The sequence below is a fragment of the Drosophila albomicans genome, chromosome 2L (assembly GCF_009650485.2).
Source record: "Drosophila albomicans strain 15112-1751.03 chromosome 2L, ASM965048v2, whole genome shotgun sequence".
NCBI classification, from domain to species: domain Eukaryota; kingdom Metazoa; phylum Arthropoda; class Insecta; order Diptera; family Drosophilidae; genus Drosophila; species Drosophila albomicans.
The window spans coordinates 21,641,653-21,660,237 of record NC_047628.2 but is presented as its reverse complement, the minus strand read 5'-3'; the positions used below and the strand labels follow the sequence as shown (position 1 = coordinate 21,660,237).

General features: G+C 37.6%; 1 protein-coding gene across 2 annotated transcripts; it reads left to right on the top strand.

Annotated features, from left to right (window-relative positions):
- The first annotated feature begins 979 nt into the window (after positions 1-979).
- On the top strand, positions 980-17,130 carry LOC117564198 (histone-lysine N-methyltransferase Suv4-20). 2 transcript variants are annotated; one of them, XM_034242874.2, is made up of 3 exons: positions 980-1,577; positions 4,328-5,286; positions 15,211-17,130. In XM_034242874.2, the coding sequence occupies exons 2-3, from the start codon at positions 4,489-4,491 to the stop codon at positions 16,540-16,542; spliced, it is 2,130 nt and encodes a 709-aa protein (XP_034098765.1). In that variant the 5' UTR covers positions 980-1,577; positions 4,328-4,488; the 3' UTR covers positions 16,543-17,130. The 2 variants fall into 2 exon arrangements, with proteins under 2 accessions (XP_034098765.1, XP_034098766.1); XM_034242875.2 differs by lacking the exons at positions 980-1,577; positions 4,328-5,286 and adding an exon at positions 11,895-12,100.
- Positions 17,131-18,585: the final 1,455 nt, after the last annotated feature.

Genomic DNA, 18,585 nt, shown 5'->3' with positions numbered 1-18,585 from the left:
AAAAAAAAAAAAAAAAAAAACCTTTCTAAAATTTTACTACGACGTAGTAGAAAATATATTTCTGTTTCATATGTTTTGTTGTTTTATTTTGGCGCTCAGCGCCTTTTTTTCTGAAGTGTGCTATTCTTCAGGCGTTCGTTCAACTCCTCAGCAGCGGCCCCCGTCCAACGTCGCCACCCGCTGCCCTAGCAACTGGATTCAAACCTGAACCGCTCCTGTCTACTTGTTTGTTTAATTTTTTGCCATTTCTGCTTCACATTTTATTTGTTTGTTTGACTCGCTGCGCATGTGTTGGTGAAGAGCAACTAGCCTTCGTGCGAGGGCTGCACGAAATGTATACGAAAAGCGACCTTGGTGTGAAAAAGTACAAATCTGAAAAATATTGGTAATTTCGTTTTATTTTATTTATTTTACTACTTATATTCTTATTGTAATAATTATTATGATTGTCATTACTATTACTTTTACATATATTATAAGTATTAAATGTAAAATAAATAAACCAGAAATATAATAGTGAACAAATAAATAAATCAGATTTTATTATATTTAATGCTAAAATGTTGAATAATTTATTAATAGATTATACACGTAAATAATTGTACAAAACGTTTGTAAATTTTCGAACTCACAACTGTTGCAGCAGCCCTCGATTTTGTGTTTTGGCGCGTACTCAGATCGTCCGCTGTGTTGCTGTTGTTATTGCTGTTATTGTTGTTGTTGTTGTGTTTTAAGCATGACAAAGCACCGTACAATTTCACAACAGCAACTTCATTATGATGTTCGGCTTGTTTTTCCACGAAACAACTGTTTACCGAACGTGGCTGCTCTGCCGTCGCTGACGTCAACAGCGCCGCAAACAGCGCAGCGCTGCCTGTGTGCATGTGTAGTTGTGTTGGTGCGTTGTGCTCATTTCATTCAAACGTCCAACGAGAAATTTCATTTCAATACGCAGCCCGGCCAACGAAGCGTCGTCGCCTCGCCTTGCGACGCGTCGCAGTCACTGTCTCTGTCTCCGTCTACGTCTACGTCTCAGTTGAGTCTCAGTCGCTGTGCTGGCGACGCGCGTCGTTTTGTGGGTTCGTTACAAATCGATTTCAATAAGTTTGTCAGTGTTTGTCGGGAAAAGGCGACGCACAGACGTTAGCAGACGTTGTTCGAGAGCGCATCGCAAAGCAAAGCAACGCAACGCAACGCGTACGAAAATATTTTTTGGGCGCGCAGAAGAAAGTTGAGTTCGCTTCATTTCGTTCGTTTCGTTTGTTCTGGCAAAAAGCAAGTGTATCCGTGTGTGTGTGTGTGTGTGTACGGGAGTGTATTAGTGTGCGCGGGGTGGAGTGCGAAGCGAAGATGCGATAAACAGCAGCAGCCCACTGTTGTTATTGTGTTTGCTAAACAAATAAAGGAAAAACAAATACAAATACAAATACAAAATTCAAACACAAACATCATGTACAAGGAGAAACGAAAACGGCTTCAATAATAATAATTATCAACATCATCATCGTCATATTTCGAATGTGGAATACAAGAAATGTGAATTAAATGCTGTAAAAACAACGAAAGCGAACAAAAAAGTATGAGTTATTTAAAAACAATATATTTCACTACTCATCTCTCTCTCTCTCTCTCTCTCTCTCTCGTTCTATCTCTCTCTGTCTTGCTAATTGTGCGTTTGCGTTTTTTTTACGCGCCTTGAAATTTATTTTTAAGTTTCTGATCTGATTTTTTATGTTTACTTTTTGCGTTTCGAAAATAACAGCAATAGAAGGCTAACAAAAATAAAAATAAAAAACAAAGCCAAAAGGTTAAATTAAAGAAAACATATATATAAATTTCATTAAAAACAAAAACCAAATACAATGAAATTCAATTGAAATGTGTGATTAAAAAATTTCAATCTAATTGATATGAGTAACTTTAGTTTACACCGTAATTCAAACAAGTTTGTGATCTATAAAAAAAAAGCCCAGCAAGCTTTTTATTTTTATCAAGAAATCCATCCACATGCAAATGATTTTTTGTGAAAAACCCACAACTAAAAAAAGAAGAAAACAACAAAAACAACGTGACCGCAAAATTCCCAGTAAATCGCACAAAACTGTGCTACAAACAACAATAAATTGATCAGGCCACATAAACAATTTCTAATTTATTATTATGCAAACATATTGAACGCATTTCAAGCATAACAACAGAAAAAAATTAAAAGCTAAAAATAGCTAGAAACAAATTTCAAGTTAAACTAATTAAACATGAAAACGCAAGAAAAATCCAGCGTGTGTTTGTGAGTGTGTGTGTGTGTGATTTTGTTTACCGTTGTGATTCATCCAGCTGATTGCGCAGCAACATTTTTGCTTTCTGCGCAAAATGCTCTAAACAAAGAAACAACTAAAACAAAAACGAACAAAAAAGTTTAATAATTGCAATATGTGCCAAACGTTGTAGAAATGAACATGTTACACATATAAAATATATGTAAAGCACACACACACACATAGACACTTTGACCAGGAAGCAAATCGGGCGACAAAGATTGATGTAAAAGCGAGATGCCCAATGCGTACGTCACACACACACACACACATGCATGCTTGCGGTATTGAAGCTTGTCGCGCAGTTTCGAGTGCGAATGAGTGCGCACGTGTCCCTGGCTCTCTCTCCGTGAGTGTGTGTGTGTGTTAGTGAATCACACTGTGCGCGTGTGTGTATGTGTGAGTGTGCGAAATAGCTTCCGTCTATTGTGAATGGCGCACTGTGTGTTTTGTTATCGATGGATGTTGTTAGCATTTCTCCCCTGCTTGCTGCTTGCTGCGACTTGTGACTGTGTGTGACTTGTGACATTTTGTCACACACACACACACGCGTCTTTTTCTTAGAGCGACTGTGTAGCAAGCTCGGTGAATATTCAAAGTTAATTTAATGCCAAAAGAAAAGCGCCTCGTCATTTGCAAAACGCGCACATTTTCCGACAGGTTCGCTGCGTTCGTTGGCCAACGCTACGTATGCGCGATAATCAAATTGGGGCGATAATAATAATAATTCGAGTTGCCTCAAACATTTGTTCATTTCGTTTTACATGTTTCCTTTAACGATAAAGCAAATTAAAAATGGGTCTAGTAATGTTTCATTTAAAAACTTTATTTTTTCGCAAATTTTTGTTTTTATTTTTCATATTTCCTTTATTTGAAATAAAAGAGGTTTCTTTTATTTATATTTTTTTATTAATTTATTTGTACACAAAAACAATACTTAATGTTTTTGCATATTTCATTAATTAACCTTTATGGGTAATTCCCTTATTTATTCAATTTAAAAATAGATTATATTTTTTCTTGTAATTCAATTAATTGTTTATTTAAACATTTCCATTTCATTGTGAAATCTTTATCGCAGAACATTCGTGAATAAGTTCCTTATTTAACTAATAAAATTATTGTGAAATTTAAAGGCACATATTTTTTTAATCTTGATAATTTAGATAGAGCTTGCGAGAATAACTTCAATTTAATTGTGTTGAGTAGTTTGGCTTAATTCTAATTAACAAGTGCTGGAGGTCTCATCTATTTCACTTGGCAAAGCATAAAGTAAAAGGTGTAATGTAAAATAGAGAAATAATTTAAGTAGACCAACAACATTTGTGCATAGAAACTAAAGTCAACGTCTCTTGTCCACATCAAAAAATGTGCTTGTCACTCTGATCAAGCGTTTTTTTTTTTTCTTTTTTTATTTGTTGAGACTAAGTTTAGCACTTTAAGGAAAGTAAATATGTTTGACACACATGCGAATCATAATTGCAATCTTTTATTTTTAATTATTGCTTAATACTAAACTTGAACTTTGAATACTGAAAGTTTCTTGAATTTGACGCAATGTTTGTGGGAAATTTCCATGATAATTGGAAATTTACCTATTAAGAGATATGGTTTATAAAACACGCTAAGAAACACATCATTTTTTGTGGTTTGTTTCTATGCACAACAAAAGTTTGCTCAGTTCAAAAGTTTGTGTTGATAAACTTTTACCCCAAATAGTTGGGGAAATAACGACAAAAAACTGAACGCGCAATAAAAATTAGTTGTTTGATTTATAACACTAAACCGTTTGTAATCTTGAATTGAAATTGGGAAATCCAAACAATCGTATTTATCACCGATATGCCAAATCAAACACGTAAAGCAATTAGCAAGTCTCAGAGAGCAGAGAGAGAGAGAAAAAAGGAAATCTTTAATAATATCTAGTAAATAAATGAGATAATAATCTTTATAGTAAATAAATGAGGTAATATAATTAACTAATATGCATGTTTATTATTTTCTACTTACAGTGCAGCGTAAATTACCAAGGATCAAATGAAAAGATGCTGATTGAATGCATTTCGCAGGACATTCCTTGAAATCTACAAAGAAAACTAAATAAATAAAGCACACAGAGAGAGCAAGAGACAAGAAAAGTTAGAGAAAGCAAAAGTTAAGAGTTAATTAGCCAATGAACTACAATACAGAGAACGTTGTAGCCGCAGCCGCAGCAGCCAGCCAACATCATCATCGTCATCATCATCATCCGTATCATCAGGAGCCACATCATCAACACATTATTCCACTGCCCAGTTATTCCTCCAGCCAGGCAGCGTCCGGCAGCGGAGGGGGAAGCGGAAGTGGAGGCGGAGTGGGAGGAGGCGACAGTTCACCGAAAAACATGGAATGGACTAATGATGATGCGTTGGAGCTCATTGAACAGTATCGCTGCCACACAGAGCTCTGGAATCGTGCCGATCCCAAGTACAAGGATAAATTGTGTCGATTTCGCGCTTGGTCCGAGATCGCGGATCGTTTTGGCTGCAGCAAAGCGGAAGTGGAGCGCAAAATGAATGTCCTGCTCACGCAATACAGACGCGAGAAGCACAAAATGTTTGTGAAAATCTATCAGGGCATTCAGCCCAATCCGTCCAAGTGGTATGCGTTCAAACGCTTCGACTTCATGGAAGCCGGCGGTGGCAGTTTGAGTGGGTTACCCAACAGCGGTGCCGTTGCCAATTCCTCCATCACCTCATCCGCCACATCATCGGTCAGCCACAATGGTCTCAATGGCCTTGCCGCTGCTGCCGTTGCCGCCGCTGCCTACGAGAGCAGCACGATTGCAGCGGCAGCGAATGGAGGCGCCCCAGGTGGCATCGCAGGTGGAGGAGGGGGAGGAGGAGGTCCTGGTTTGAGTACAACTGGAGGAACAACGCCCGCATCGCACCACAGACGCATCAAGACCAAAGAGCTCAAATATTTTGGAGCGGTGAGTAATCGACGAATAAATAAAACGTATGCGTAATCACAGAGCCAGAGAGAGAGAGCGAGAAAGACAAAGACGTTGACAAACACAAGTATGACAACAACAACAATACAACGTGAACAGAGACGATTGTCAACGACTGCTTTGACTAGCGAACACACACAAACCTATTAACCCCTTGCTGACCAATGGGGTTGAAAATTACACACCTTACATTGCCTATTCAAGTATAATATTTTCATAATACAATCCGAATTCAAACTCATTAATGTACAAAATAAATACATTTATAGTTGAAGTTAAAATTATATAAAATACACAGAGAGAAAACAAATCTATATTGAAAAAATCTTGATTAAAAATATTCGATCTTAAAAAAAAAACAATCTTGAAAAAAGATTTTTGGGTTGAAACAAATTTTAATCAAGATTTTTATGCAAAATTTGCATTTTAAGATGATTGTAAAGAATATTGCAAATCTTGACTTAAGATTTTCGATCTTCCAAAATAAATAATCTTGAAATAAGACTTTTGGGTTAAAACAAACATAAATCAAGATTTTTATGCAAAATTTTAAAGTTTTTTTTAAGAATAAAATCTTGATTTAAAGAAAATTGCAAATTTTTATTTAAGAACTTTTCGGTCTTAAAAATAATAATTATGTTTTTGTTTCTTAAATTATGTATATTTTCAATGAAAGTAACCTGACTTTTACATTCATATGTTATTCGATTTCTTTTTAACAAGGTCACCAAATATTATCTTCGATTAGCAACAGAAAAAATCATTTAATTAGAAAAGTTATCAACTTAGATGTACTTAAAATGACATTTATTTTTTATGTCAAGTACCGAAAATTATTAAAGTTTTATACACTTCCATATATCAAGATAACATTGGTTTATTTTTATAGACCTTTTTTGACCAGGTCACCAAATAATATCTTTAAGCACACTTATGTCTAAATGACTCTCAGATTCCTTTTCTAACTGCTGCACCTGTCGACATTTTTTGATTTCTCATTCAGATAAGATACCACAGAAAATTCTACTCCATTCAATAGATAAATGTTAATTCAACTCTTTCTAGAAGGATTCTAAGCACTTGAACATATTGATCGCTTTTTAATGATTGATGAGCATGTAGAGAAATACAATAAAGTATAAGTACAGAAAAACATATTTGTAGTTGATGAAAGTAAGAGAAGTCTATAAAATTTAACAAAGATTTAATTTTTGACTGAGACTTTTAACTCTTGAATATTCCATTGGAATTTTTTTAGAGAAACCATAAAAATTCAAAGATTTAATACAAATATACAGTTAAAATAACAGATTTACAAAAAAATGTTGCATTTTGTAAATTAACAAAAAAGATACCAAATTTCCTTTCATTAATGCAAGAAAAGTCAATTTGATTCTATTGCTGTTAGTGTTAAAGACAGCAGCAAAATGCACTGCTTGCATTGTTTACACTTGTGGTGGCAAGCAGTTCAGCGCATGCTTTTAGTTGTAGTTGTAGTAGTGTACTTATTATATTTGTTGAATGAGGAAATCGCCAATACGATTTCATCAACTAATTGCAAAGCGAAAAGGGTTTTTGATAGCATTTTGATAAGTGCGTTTATGAATGTCATAAATATAAAAAAAAAAAAAAACTGTATGAATGTGCATATTTAAGCAGTCTTGATGACGTACATACTTTATTACACACTTTACACTTGTTAATGCCAAGCAGAGCGCGTGTATTTAATGTAATAAAGTATTTCTCAGAAATTGGACAGGTGTTAAATCCTATCAATCAGAACTTTGATTTTTTAACACGCACACACACTTGGAAGAATCAAACGCCGTTAAGTTAACTGTGTTTGAAATTGAGAGAGAAATGTATAGAGAGCAAGTGAGCGACAAGTGAGAGAGCGCCAAACGGACCGCCATGTGCGCAAGTGACTTGCTGTTTTTGTGTTGCCGATTGTGCGAGCGAGCTAAACGAACAGCATTTTCGCCATCACAGTCGTGCATGCAATCGGCAGTCGCCTCGAAAGAGAGACAGAGAGAGAGTGAGTGCGGAGACTACTCATGCTTCGTGTGTCTGTTGTTTTTGTTTTGCGACGACGATCAAAACAGAATTAAAATTTTTACGCATAAATTTTTCTTAGAATTCCGTCGTTGTATGCGTGAGGCATTGGCCTGAGTTACTTGAGCGTGTTTGTATGTACGTGTGTGCATATGTAAATATGCAAGTGTGTGGCGAGTTGGTTTTTTTCTTGTGTTGTTTTGTGTTGTTTTATGTATTTGCTTTGTCGCGCCAGACAAACGAGCAAAGCTTTGCGAGAGCGAGAGAGCGCTGTCTGATATTTCGTTGTCGTTGTCGCTGTCGTCGTTGTCTCTTGTTCGCTCACATGCTCTGTTTTTGTGTGTGATGAAATGTTTGTTTTGCACGGCGAAATGCGCGAAGCACTTGCCAGCGTTGTTGCTGTAATGTGGTTGCCCAGTGGCCTCATCTAACTCAACCTCCCTGCCTCCCACTTCCTCCTTACCCCAAACTCATCGTCCCTCCTGCTTTTGTGAGTGTGTGTATGTCTGCGTGTGTCTAGTGATTGTGTGATTCGTTTGGCGTATGTTTTCGTTGCTATACCCGGGTAAAAGGGTAGTTTGAGTCGAGCATAAAGTGGATACAGATGATAAAGATTATAATAGACATTATTGAAATATAGTTTTATATTCAAAATATTTGTGATAAGCCATAATGTCACATTAATTCACTAGGCTTTGATCGCAATAATTCTTAAAAACTGCGTAGCGGGTATTTCAGAGTTGTGCGTATTCGATAATAGCTGTCTTACTTGCTGTTGTTGTTTGCTTTTGTTTTTACTTTGGCACTGTAGTTTTCACTTGTTCTGTGCCATTGTTGTTATTGTTGTTGTTGATGCTCTGACTGTTTGTCAGACTTATCAAAACAAAATGGCAAGCAGCAGTTTGTTGTTGCTGTATTCATTTGCTCTTCTGTTGTTTTCACAAAATAAATATTATAATATAACACTTCGTTATGAGTAGGTGGCAGACGTAGGGTGGTTGGATGCGGGGGGAAAAGGGAAATGTGGGCGATGCGTACGACTTGTTTGTGCAAGTTCGGTCAGGTTGTCTTCTGCTTCTTCTTGTTGTGGCATCGAACATTTTACTATTTTGCCAAGTTGAAATTCCATTTACCTTTTGCAGTACTTCCCCTTTACTCCCCCTCCTCATCGTTCCACCTCTCGCACTTTATTTGCTTGCACTTTTTGCTGTTTTTCTCCTTGGTCTCGTGTTTTTGTTTTTGCGTCATTATTATTTGCGTAGGCAGCGGCGTCGACGACGCCCACGCTCACGCCTTCTCCTCCCCATATTGTTGTGTGTGTGTGCGAGTGTGTAAACACGTGTGTATGTGTATTGTATTTTTGCTCATATTTTACAATTGTTTTGCTGCGGCATTTTCTCCAAGACAGCAAACAACAACAATAAAGTCTGCCTGCTTTGCTTGTTTTTACGCTGGCGCTCGCTTGCGTCCCGCAATGTTGTGGTTAGGCCAGGCAGCGACAGCGACGTTGGCGTCGTCGTCGTCGTCGCCGCCGCCGCCGCCACACGCGTTGACTGCGTTTTAATACCGTTGCTCTGCTTTGCCCTGTCCCTCTGTTGTGTGCGCTGTTTTCTGTTTCTGTTTCTCTGCCCGTCCCGCTTACACTCATTTCATATTCCAGCCCCCCTTCCAACTCCTTTCAGTTTGTTTGTGTTTATAAAATGCGTTTCCTATTGTTGTTGCAGTTGGAGCAGTAGCAACTGTTGTTGTTATTTTTGCTGCTGTGGCTGTTATCGTTGTTGTAGTTGCTGTGTTTGTAATTCGCGTGGTTTTGTTTTCTCTCGCATGCGCTTTTATAAAATGCTTGACTCTGACTCTGGCTCCCCTGCGGCGAGGCGAAGCGAAGCGAGGTGGGAACGAAAAGTGCAAGGGAAATAAGCAGCAGCAGCAGTCAAAGTAGCAGCAAATAATGCAGGCGACTGCAGTCGACAGCAGAGGCAGCGACGGCGACAGCAATAGCGACAGCGACGTCGAAGTCGACGTTTGTTTTTGTTTACTCATTCATTGCAAAGTTGTTTAGCTGTGCGCGCAGTGTTGCCAGCTTGGCTGGAAGCTCGACTTCGCTGATGGGATTGTGTGGTGAGAGTGGGGAGTGGAGAGTGTGAGGTGTGGGGAGTTGGGAGTGGGGCGTGGTGTAAAGTTGCACATGGTGAAGCAAAACGAACAGCAGGAAGAAGAAGCAGAAAGAAGAGCGTGAGCTGTTTTCAAAAGTTATGCAAGAATTTGAACTATTTTCGTTATGGGAGGTGTGTGTGTGTGAAAAGCAAAACAGGATATGAATGCATTTGAAAAGATGTGAATTTTACGAGGACCAAATGAATAATTAAGTTGAGCACTCCACACACTCACATTTGCATTATACAATTAATTAAATCAATAACAAACTAGAGTTATTTTTATGCATATAATTTAATTGTAGAAAATACGTAAAACAGACGGAAAAAGTTATTTTCCATACCATATAATAAGTGGGCTACAACTGTTCAAAACAAGTTCATTTTGAGTTTCGGGTACTTCCCCAGCTAATTGTGAAGCGCAAAACAAGTAAAGCTCCAGTTGAGAGTGCTCGTCTATAAGATACTCCTGAAACTTCACATGATAATGCAATGAAATGGCATTCAATTAAAAATAACATATTGTATACCTAAAACAAATAGTTTAACATTAAACTAATAAGTTTTGAAGCCTTTAAGAAAACAAATAAATAGTTGTTTTCATGTTTAAAAAAAGCAAAACCAACAAAAGTTTATCATTAAACTAATATGATGCAAAACATTTAGGAAAAAAACATAAATAAATAAATTATTTTCTCATGCAGCAATTTTTTTGTGAGAAAAAAAGAAACCAATACTTGACCTACTATGCGTATACGCAATATTTCAGCAAACTGAAGGCTATTTTCGCACACTCAAATTCGCAACCATTTAAACATCAATAAATATCAAAGTTATTTTTAAAATCAAAAATAAATATTGCCAAATGAAATATAAAATGTAGAGAAAAATGAAGATGTTTTGAGTTTTATGCACATGTGAATTGATCCGCAAATTTTGGGGTCAATTAACTCGCTGCGGTTTTCTGCAGTTTCATTAGTTAGTCAATCAATTTAAGTGTGTGCTTTTGTGTGTGCTCAACTAAAATAACGCAACACTTCTTGAACACTTGCGTGAGAAGAACTCGCGACAGTCGTGGAGAGTATAAATAAAATGCAAGTGGTGTGGGGAAAACTACGTGTGTGTGTGTGTGTGAATTTATGCCCTGTAATCACTTGGAGAGAGCAAAAAGAGATTGCAGTGATTGCAGGGTATCTGCGTGTTGAGCCAATTCTATGGGGCCACACTTGGTTGTTTATTCATTGGATTGGATGATAATCAGTTTGTTTACATTTTTTACTTGCACACACACTAACCCACACACACGCGTGCATGCAAAAGTAAAGAGAGAGTGGGAGAGAGAGTGAATAATGTGGAGCATGAAACAGTCAGCTTGGGCTGAGTGAGAGTGTGACAGCGACAGCAACAACGAATGCTGTTTTGCTTTATGCACGTACTTATGTATGTATGTATGTATGTTCATAAATACCCAGTGAACGAAATTTGCGTAAGCGATACTTAATATTGTGATAGTTTTAAAGTAGTCGCCACAACATAGACTTTGTTTGACAGTTCGTGTTTGCGTGATTTCATCGCGAGAGGCTCACTGGGTACGTTTGTTAGTGTACACAGACAAACCTGCATGCTTAAGTGTGTGTACATGTGTTTTTTATTAGCTCTACCAAAATAATAACACCGACACGCACATACAAACACGCTCTTACTCTAAATGCGTAAACAACACAGCAAAAGCAGCTGCAGCAATAACAATAACAAACCAAACGCGGAGGCAAATTTAAAAACAGCAACCGACAACAACAACAACAGCAGAGACAGCAAATAGCATTCGACAGTTGTTTTTGTGAATTGTGGAAAGTTCTAGGCGCCATGCCGAACGACGAACTCGCCTCGGTCATGTGAGAGCAAGCGAGAGAGAGCGACCGAGCGAGCGAACTTGCGTCGATCGTGATGATGAGCAGCAACGCGCATTAACATATTGTCGTAGGTTGTTAATATTTATGGGCTACTGCGCTGCTTGCTGCCATCTCTCTTTTTGCGTTGCGTTTGCCTTGTAGGTAATGTTTTGATGACACTGACACTTTTCACACACAAGTCCAATAAGAAATTTGAAATTATAATCTTTGAACCATTGAACGGTGCCGCGCTCTCTTCTGCTATTTTGTTTTGCACGAATGCGAAGCTCTCTCTCGCAGGCAGGCTACTCTCCAAAATGTGTGAGCATGTGTGCGTGTGTATTTTGTTTGTGCGGTCGCTGTTTCTCTCAAAACAGTGACGGCATGCTGTCAGTTAGCCGCTGCTGCTGCTGTTGCTGTCGCTGCTCTGCTCAGACGACTTACTGCGTTGTTGTGCTGTGCTATCATTTTTTCGACAATATGTTTTGCGTTGTCGTCGTCGTCGCGTCGTGCAAATAATCACAATAATATATCGAATATTATTATTTGTTGTTTTTTGTCGTATTGTCTATAGCAACTGCACACATTATGCATTATAACGAAAGTGGCGAAGATTTCGCTGCGCCATCAAATTTGCATCAGAGAATCGCAACAACAGCTGGAGCACCAACAATAACAACAGCAACAACCAAAACTGTACTAAATATGTTTAAATATAACATTTGATCTTTCCCAACACTTGTAGACTCGGACTCTCCACACTCTGTTTGCGCGACTCTTTAGCTCAGTACTTTGCGCATGCTCAATAAACAGTGCACATGTGTGTGTGTGTTTGCGTCTGAGGGAGTGTGATTGTGAGAGTGTGAGTGAGGTTTTGCTAATTTGTTTTGATCGTTCGTGCTCGTGTGTTTGTCATTTGTTCGGCATGCACAACAAAAAAAAGTCGAACACGAACGGTGTGTGTGTGAGTGATGTGAATTAACGGGCATTTTTGTCAAATTTGTTTATTAAATTTAGGTATGATGATTATAAATATGCATGTGCGCGCCCAAGTCAAAATCAATAACAATAACAAAAGCGAAGCGATTGACCGGCTCAAGAATTTTAATAGGCATACTTCGCATACATATGTATGTATGTATCTTGTTTGCATTGTTATAAAAATATCTATGATAATATTTTTGAATTTATTTTTCGTTAGAGGCGATAAAGTACATGTGTATATACAATATTAATGCAAATAACTGCAGATTGTATTTATATTCGTCATGCGCTTTCCTTAACCTGCAAAATTCAGCACAAGTGCGCGTTGCACTGTCCATAAACGGCACTAGTGGCGCCATCTAGCGCTCATAGTTACCGCATGCGTTTTAGCAATGGAGTTTGCATGCAGGAAAATGTTTTAGCTTATTTTGAATCATAATTACTATTTGAAGAGAGATTGTTTATGACGTTGTTTTTTTCTGTTGAATTTTTGGTTAATTGATATATTTAGTTTAATAATAAAATTAAAAATCGTTAGGTTGTTTGACTTTATACGCTAAACAAATTACAGATAGTCAGATTGTTTTTCCCTTTATATTCCAAACTATATTTTTTGTTTTGATTTATATTATTTTAATTTTTCGACTTTCAATATAGTTTTTTATTTGATTTTATTATTATTTGCCGTATATTTTTATATTTTATGATTTGAGCTTACTTCAACTTTTGCATTATTGATTCAAGATAAATGCTTAGCAATTTTTATCATCTTATTATTTGCTGAAAACATTGTGAATTCGAAAATCAACAATCTAATACATTTCAAAAACTTTCCCCTTGAGTCATGATTTTATTCTTCAATTTGGAATGTTCTTTCTTTTATTGCATTTTGACATTCCATGATGATTAGATGATATTTGGTTTTCCCAAAGAACAACCAATTAAATGAAGTCGAAAGTTTAAAGTTTCTTTAAAGTTTAAACGACTTTTTTGACCTCTTATCGTACTGTTTTCATTGGCTGATAGCAATCTAATTGAAACATATATTTAACTTGGCATTTTTGTGCAGATTCACTTCTGTACATATTCTAGAAAGTTGATAAATTTATGGAATTGTACTTAAGTTCTCTTTGGGTTAGCTCATTGTGAGCTGGTGAATTTTGTATTAGCTCTTCTGATTGTGTCAGGGTGACTCTTCATATGGAGGCTTCGATAAGAAAGAGAACGCGAAAGAGTGCGAGACTATAAAACAACGACAACTCCACCTATGTGTGATGGCTGTTGATTATTTTACCTGGTTTTTAATGGTTAATTGCCATTTTGAAGACGTCTGTTCGTTTGGATGAGATACTGTCGAGTGTGAATGGATACCGATCATAGCGGGTACTCGAGATAGGTCAGTTAGAAAGAGAGAGAGAGAGGGGGAAACTGATGGGAGAAGGGGGAGTTTGTAGCTAGCTTATCACAACATTACAGACAAGTAACATTGTGTGTGACATTGATAGAAACTTTTCTTAACATACCTCTGTAAAGTTAATGTTATTAGTCTGTTAACAAGTCTGATCACATTAACATTACAGTCGTATGTTAAGAATTTTTGTTTAACAGAAAAGTCAACTGCTTAAAAACGGAGCTGTTAAATATGACATTGTGTAAAGACGTTATCTGCTACCCGTTGTTTTTTATAGGTTTATGTTAAATAGGTTAATTTAGGTAAGAAAATATTCAAAAGAAGCATGTGAAGAACAAAGATTTGCGTCTCTAATATTTTTGCTATAGTTTATTATATGATTCCAATAAAATTTTCTGAAATAATTTCTATTATTTCATACACATATCGAACAAAAATTTGAATAACTCTTCCTATAAAGACTTGATACACGTGGTCAACATTAACTTATTATGACTATAAAGTTATATAGAGTTGTTGCTCTATCTATCTGATAACTAAAAGTTCATTCTGATGACAAATATTGCTATATTGCATCAGCTGTTCTAGATCAATATCGTATTCACATTGTAGCAATAATTTAAACGCCAAAAAGTTAATCTAAGTTTGGATTGTTTTGCACTTGTGTTGATTGATGACAATTTGCAATGTAGTTAGGTCAATATAAGGGTAATTCTCTGGCGAAAAAGTCGCGTGATACACTGTGAAAAAACATATACCAACCGATTTTTTGTTTAGTTTTCTAGCTTTGATTAGCATAGAGAGTTTAGAAAGATTTGGGAATTATTTTTCTGTTTTAAGCTAATGGCAAAATTGAATGAATTTGGTAGCAAACAAAAAACTTAAAATGAATGAATGAAAAAGTTCTCAAAATCAATCTTAGCTAATCCTCAGCTTTAAGAATAATCTTTATTTATTTTTAAAATTGTTTTAGTTTATGTTTTTTTTCACTCTAAAAAGTGTCCGTCAGGGAATTTCCCATATACATATTTATAATTAATTCATAACTTGTTGAATTAAATCACAATTGACAATGTGACGTATACGTAATTTTTGTAAACTATTAGTTGAGTGTTGTTCTCTGTTTTTTCCAAATATTTCCCGCTGCCACAAACTTGTCATACCCTTTTAGCTTCAAAAGTGGAAGCGGGTATAAAAAGCGTCATAATGCTGAATCGTGCGTTTTGTGATGAGAACAGCTATCAACGAACTTTGCTCACTTGTGTGTGTGTGTGTGCGTGTGTTTTACCCCAAAGCCAAAACGACAATAAAGCCAAGTTTCCTTATCACTCCGAAGAGTTCTCTTTATCGCGCTCTTTGCTTCACGTTCGCTCTTTTCTAATCTCTTTTTCACGCTCTTTTTTTTTGGTAGATGGCCCTCAACATACCCATGCTGATAGCGAGCGGACAAACGCTGGACAACTGGAACACGGCGGGCCAATACTCGCCGCCGATAGGCAGCGCAGGGGGCGTGTCCAACTCCCAGCAGCAGCAGCAGCAACTGCGGGTGCCATTATCCTACGGAGGAGGAGGCGGAGCAGCGACGCCTTATCCAGGAGGAGGGGGCGGAGGGGGAAGTAGCAGCAGCGAGTTTCAGCCAAGTCCGCACAAGACGATCGACACCTCGGACAACGAGGACAACAACAACAGGGACGAAGCAACCGCTGCAGCACTCGGACAATTGGCTGCCAAAGTGGAGCGACGCACTCCGTCGGGACTTGCAGCCCCTGGAGGCGGCAGCTTAGACGTGGGCGTGGCCGTTGAACCAGGCGGAGAAACGGTGTCAGTTCCAACGGCAGCTGTTGCTGGTGGATCCCACAGCGAAGGCGGCTCGAGTCCCATACCCAATACGAATGCGAATCCCAATGGCGGCAGGACAACACCAACAACGAATATGCACGAGGCGCACAAACAGCAGCATCCGCATTCGCATCCGCATCATCATCTGCATTCGCATCTGCTGCAAACAAGTCCTGTGTCCGTTCGGGCTGCAACTCCGAGGCAAGCTCACGAACAGTTGCCGCATCATCATCATGCACCTCACGGACATCATGCCGATGAGCTGGACATTAAGCAGGAGTTGGTGGATTACTTCCATGGCACATCCGCAGCAGGAGCGGGAGTGGGAGCGGGACAACAAGCGGGACCGCCTCCGTTGCCGCTGGACTCGCAGCGTTCGTACAGTTCGGCGGGTGAGGAGAGTCGCAGTCTGCAGCTGGACATGGCCCAGGATTTGCGTGTAGCCCAGGCCAAGGCGCAGGTCAACTTCGGTGGCTTTGTCCTCCCCCCTCGCAGCACTAGCGCTCAACTAGCGGCGGCTGCTGCGAATATGCCGCTGAATATGCGCAAACTGAGCTCCAATGCCGGTCAGCTGTTGATGAGCTCGCTGATGGGGTCGAGGGAAAGCATGTCCGAGGATGGCGAGGCGGACAACGATGAGGCAACCGAGTCCGCAGCGAGTCCTGGACACATCAAGAGCAGCGTCTCCGCTCAGGATGCCAGCTCAGCGGTCCAGGCTGCGGCTGCTCTGTATGCGGAGAGTTTGAGTCGCGACGATTGCGATTTTGTGGGATCGAATGTGTCGATGAAGCTGCGGACAATGGATCGCACACAGCGCATCATTGCCGAGAAGCTGATCAGTGAGGTTCTCTACTTTGGGCAATTCAATGAGTTGGAGCGCACCGCGCGTATTCAGCCCAAGTGACAGTGGCGCCTGAAGAAGTGGCCAAGAGTGGGCGTGGATCTAAAGCAAGAGGAGGGAGTGGCAGTGGGGATGACGGCACAGCGAGCAGCGGGTTTAACGCTCGCTTGGCACATGGCAAACACAACTAGACGCAACGAAATTCCATTGTAGAAAACGAAAGCAAAGCAAAGCAAATCAGTACAATTTACTTTTAGTCCATTTCTTGGGGTGCAGGGGCAAAGTTACTTAGATGAAGAGGAGGGAAGGAGGGTCACACAAACATACAGTTCACTAACCAAAACAGCAATCAAAGAATTAAATACTTAACAACCTTCAATATTAAGTAGAGATGCGAGGGGGGGCCTGAGACACATCTATAAAGCTGAACAGAATCTCAGTATTAGTTCATAAAATACAGCAACAACCACATACAACAAAATAGCAACAATACAACATAAACATAGTTAAATTAGTTAAAAAATACTTTACAGGGAAGTAAAGAAGAGTTCTACGTCTACTTCTTGGTCGCTTCATAGAAAAAAAGGCAAAATGAGAACAAAAAAAAAAGGGAAATCAAAAATCAAAACACGAAAGACAAAAAACGCCAACTCAAAAGTAAAAAAGAAAATGAAATGAAATGAAATGAAACTAAATAAATAAAATACTATGCGTGTATGTGAAGATAACTATTGTATGTTTTTTATATGTCAAACTATATATATACAATATCATTGTACCTTATTTTGAAACAGCAATGTTTTCGTAGTCATTTAAGTCTGGTCGTCAACAAAAACAAACAAATACACAACAACACCAATCGATACAGTAACTGAAACCAACTAAAAACTAAACTATACTTTTTAAAACATCAAACTAAAATTGTATAAATATATATATACATATATCTATAAATATATGTCGTCACTAGTTTGTAAACAAAACAAAACAAAATATATATACTATAATTTATAATTAGCAAAAAAAGAAAGAAATCGAAACAAAAATTGTAAATTTTTTGCGTGCATGTGGTTCTTTTTTTTAGGTCATAATTATTTTTGCATAATTTTTAAGTAGTTTTATTTTTTTATGCAAAGCAAATCAGAGCAAAAAACAACAAAATGCCGAAAAAACATATATATATTGTATAGTAGTATAAACACCACGCAAACACACACAAAGATGAAAAAAAAAAACATTAAATTAATTTATACACACTGAGAGCGAAATTGGTAAATTAGTCATATAAGAGTAAGCAAAGCAAAAACAAAAACAAAAGCGAAACCGTAGGAGAGAGAAAGATGATTATAATAAATATTATTATAATGATCATATTCATAATGATAATAACGATGATAATGATAATGAAATGTGGTAGAGCTGCTTTTGCTGCTGCTACAATTTGTGTTTGTGTGTGTTTGTTTTTTTAGCATAGTCGACAAAATGTCCCAAAGGTAAACAAAAAGTCAAAAAAATAAAGAAACAACAAAATACAAAAACAAAAATCAACAAATTTTATGTTCAAACTGTGGAATATTCAAATGACAGAAGAGGTCCAGCTGTAAAACAAATTTGGTTGTCCAACAAAAAAGAAAACAAAAAACAAAATGAAAGATGAAAGCAAACGAAATTCTATTTGTTCGTGTGTTTGAGAACTACAACAAACAAAACAAAACAAAAACAAAAAAAAAAATGCTAAAACGTAAATAAATGTGTACCTATTTGTCTGACAATTGAGTTTACAATCGAGTTTTTATTACATTTTGCACAACATTGAAATAAACACAGAATGTGAATTAGCCATGACCTAGTCGCATTTTATGTGAATTGAGGTGAGAGGCCAATACTTTCAATAAAATTATTTACATGCAATGAAGAAGTAAGTACAGTCATAGTTTTAGCCAAAGCAACAATCTATTACTTTTTGGCTGAAGAAATTTTAAATCAAAACTTCGAAAAACTATCTTAAATGTAGTCATAGCCTAACTATATCTTGGCACACTTAAATAGGATTAAGTTCTATAAGTTTGCTAAGCCCAACTATATCAATTGGGTTCAACAAATTAA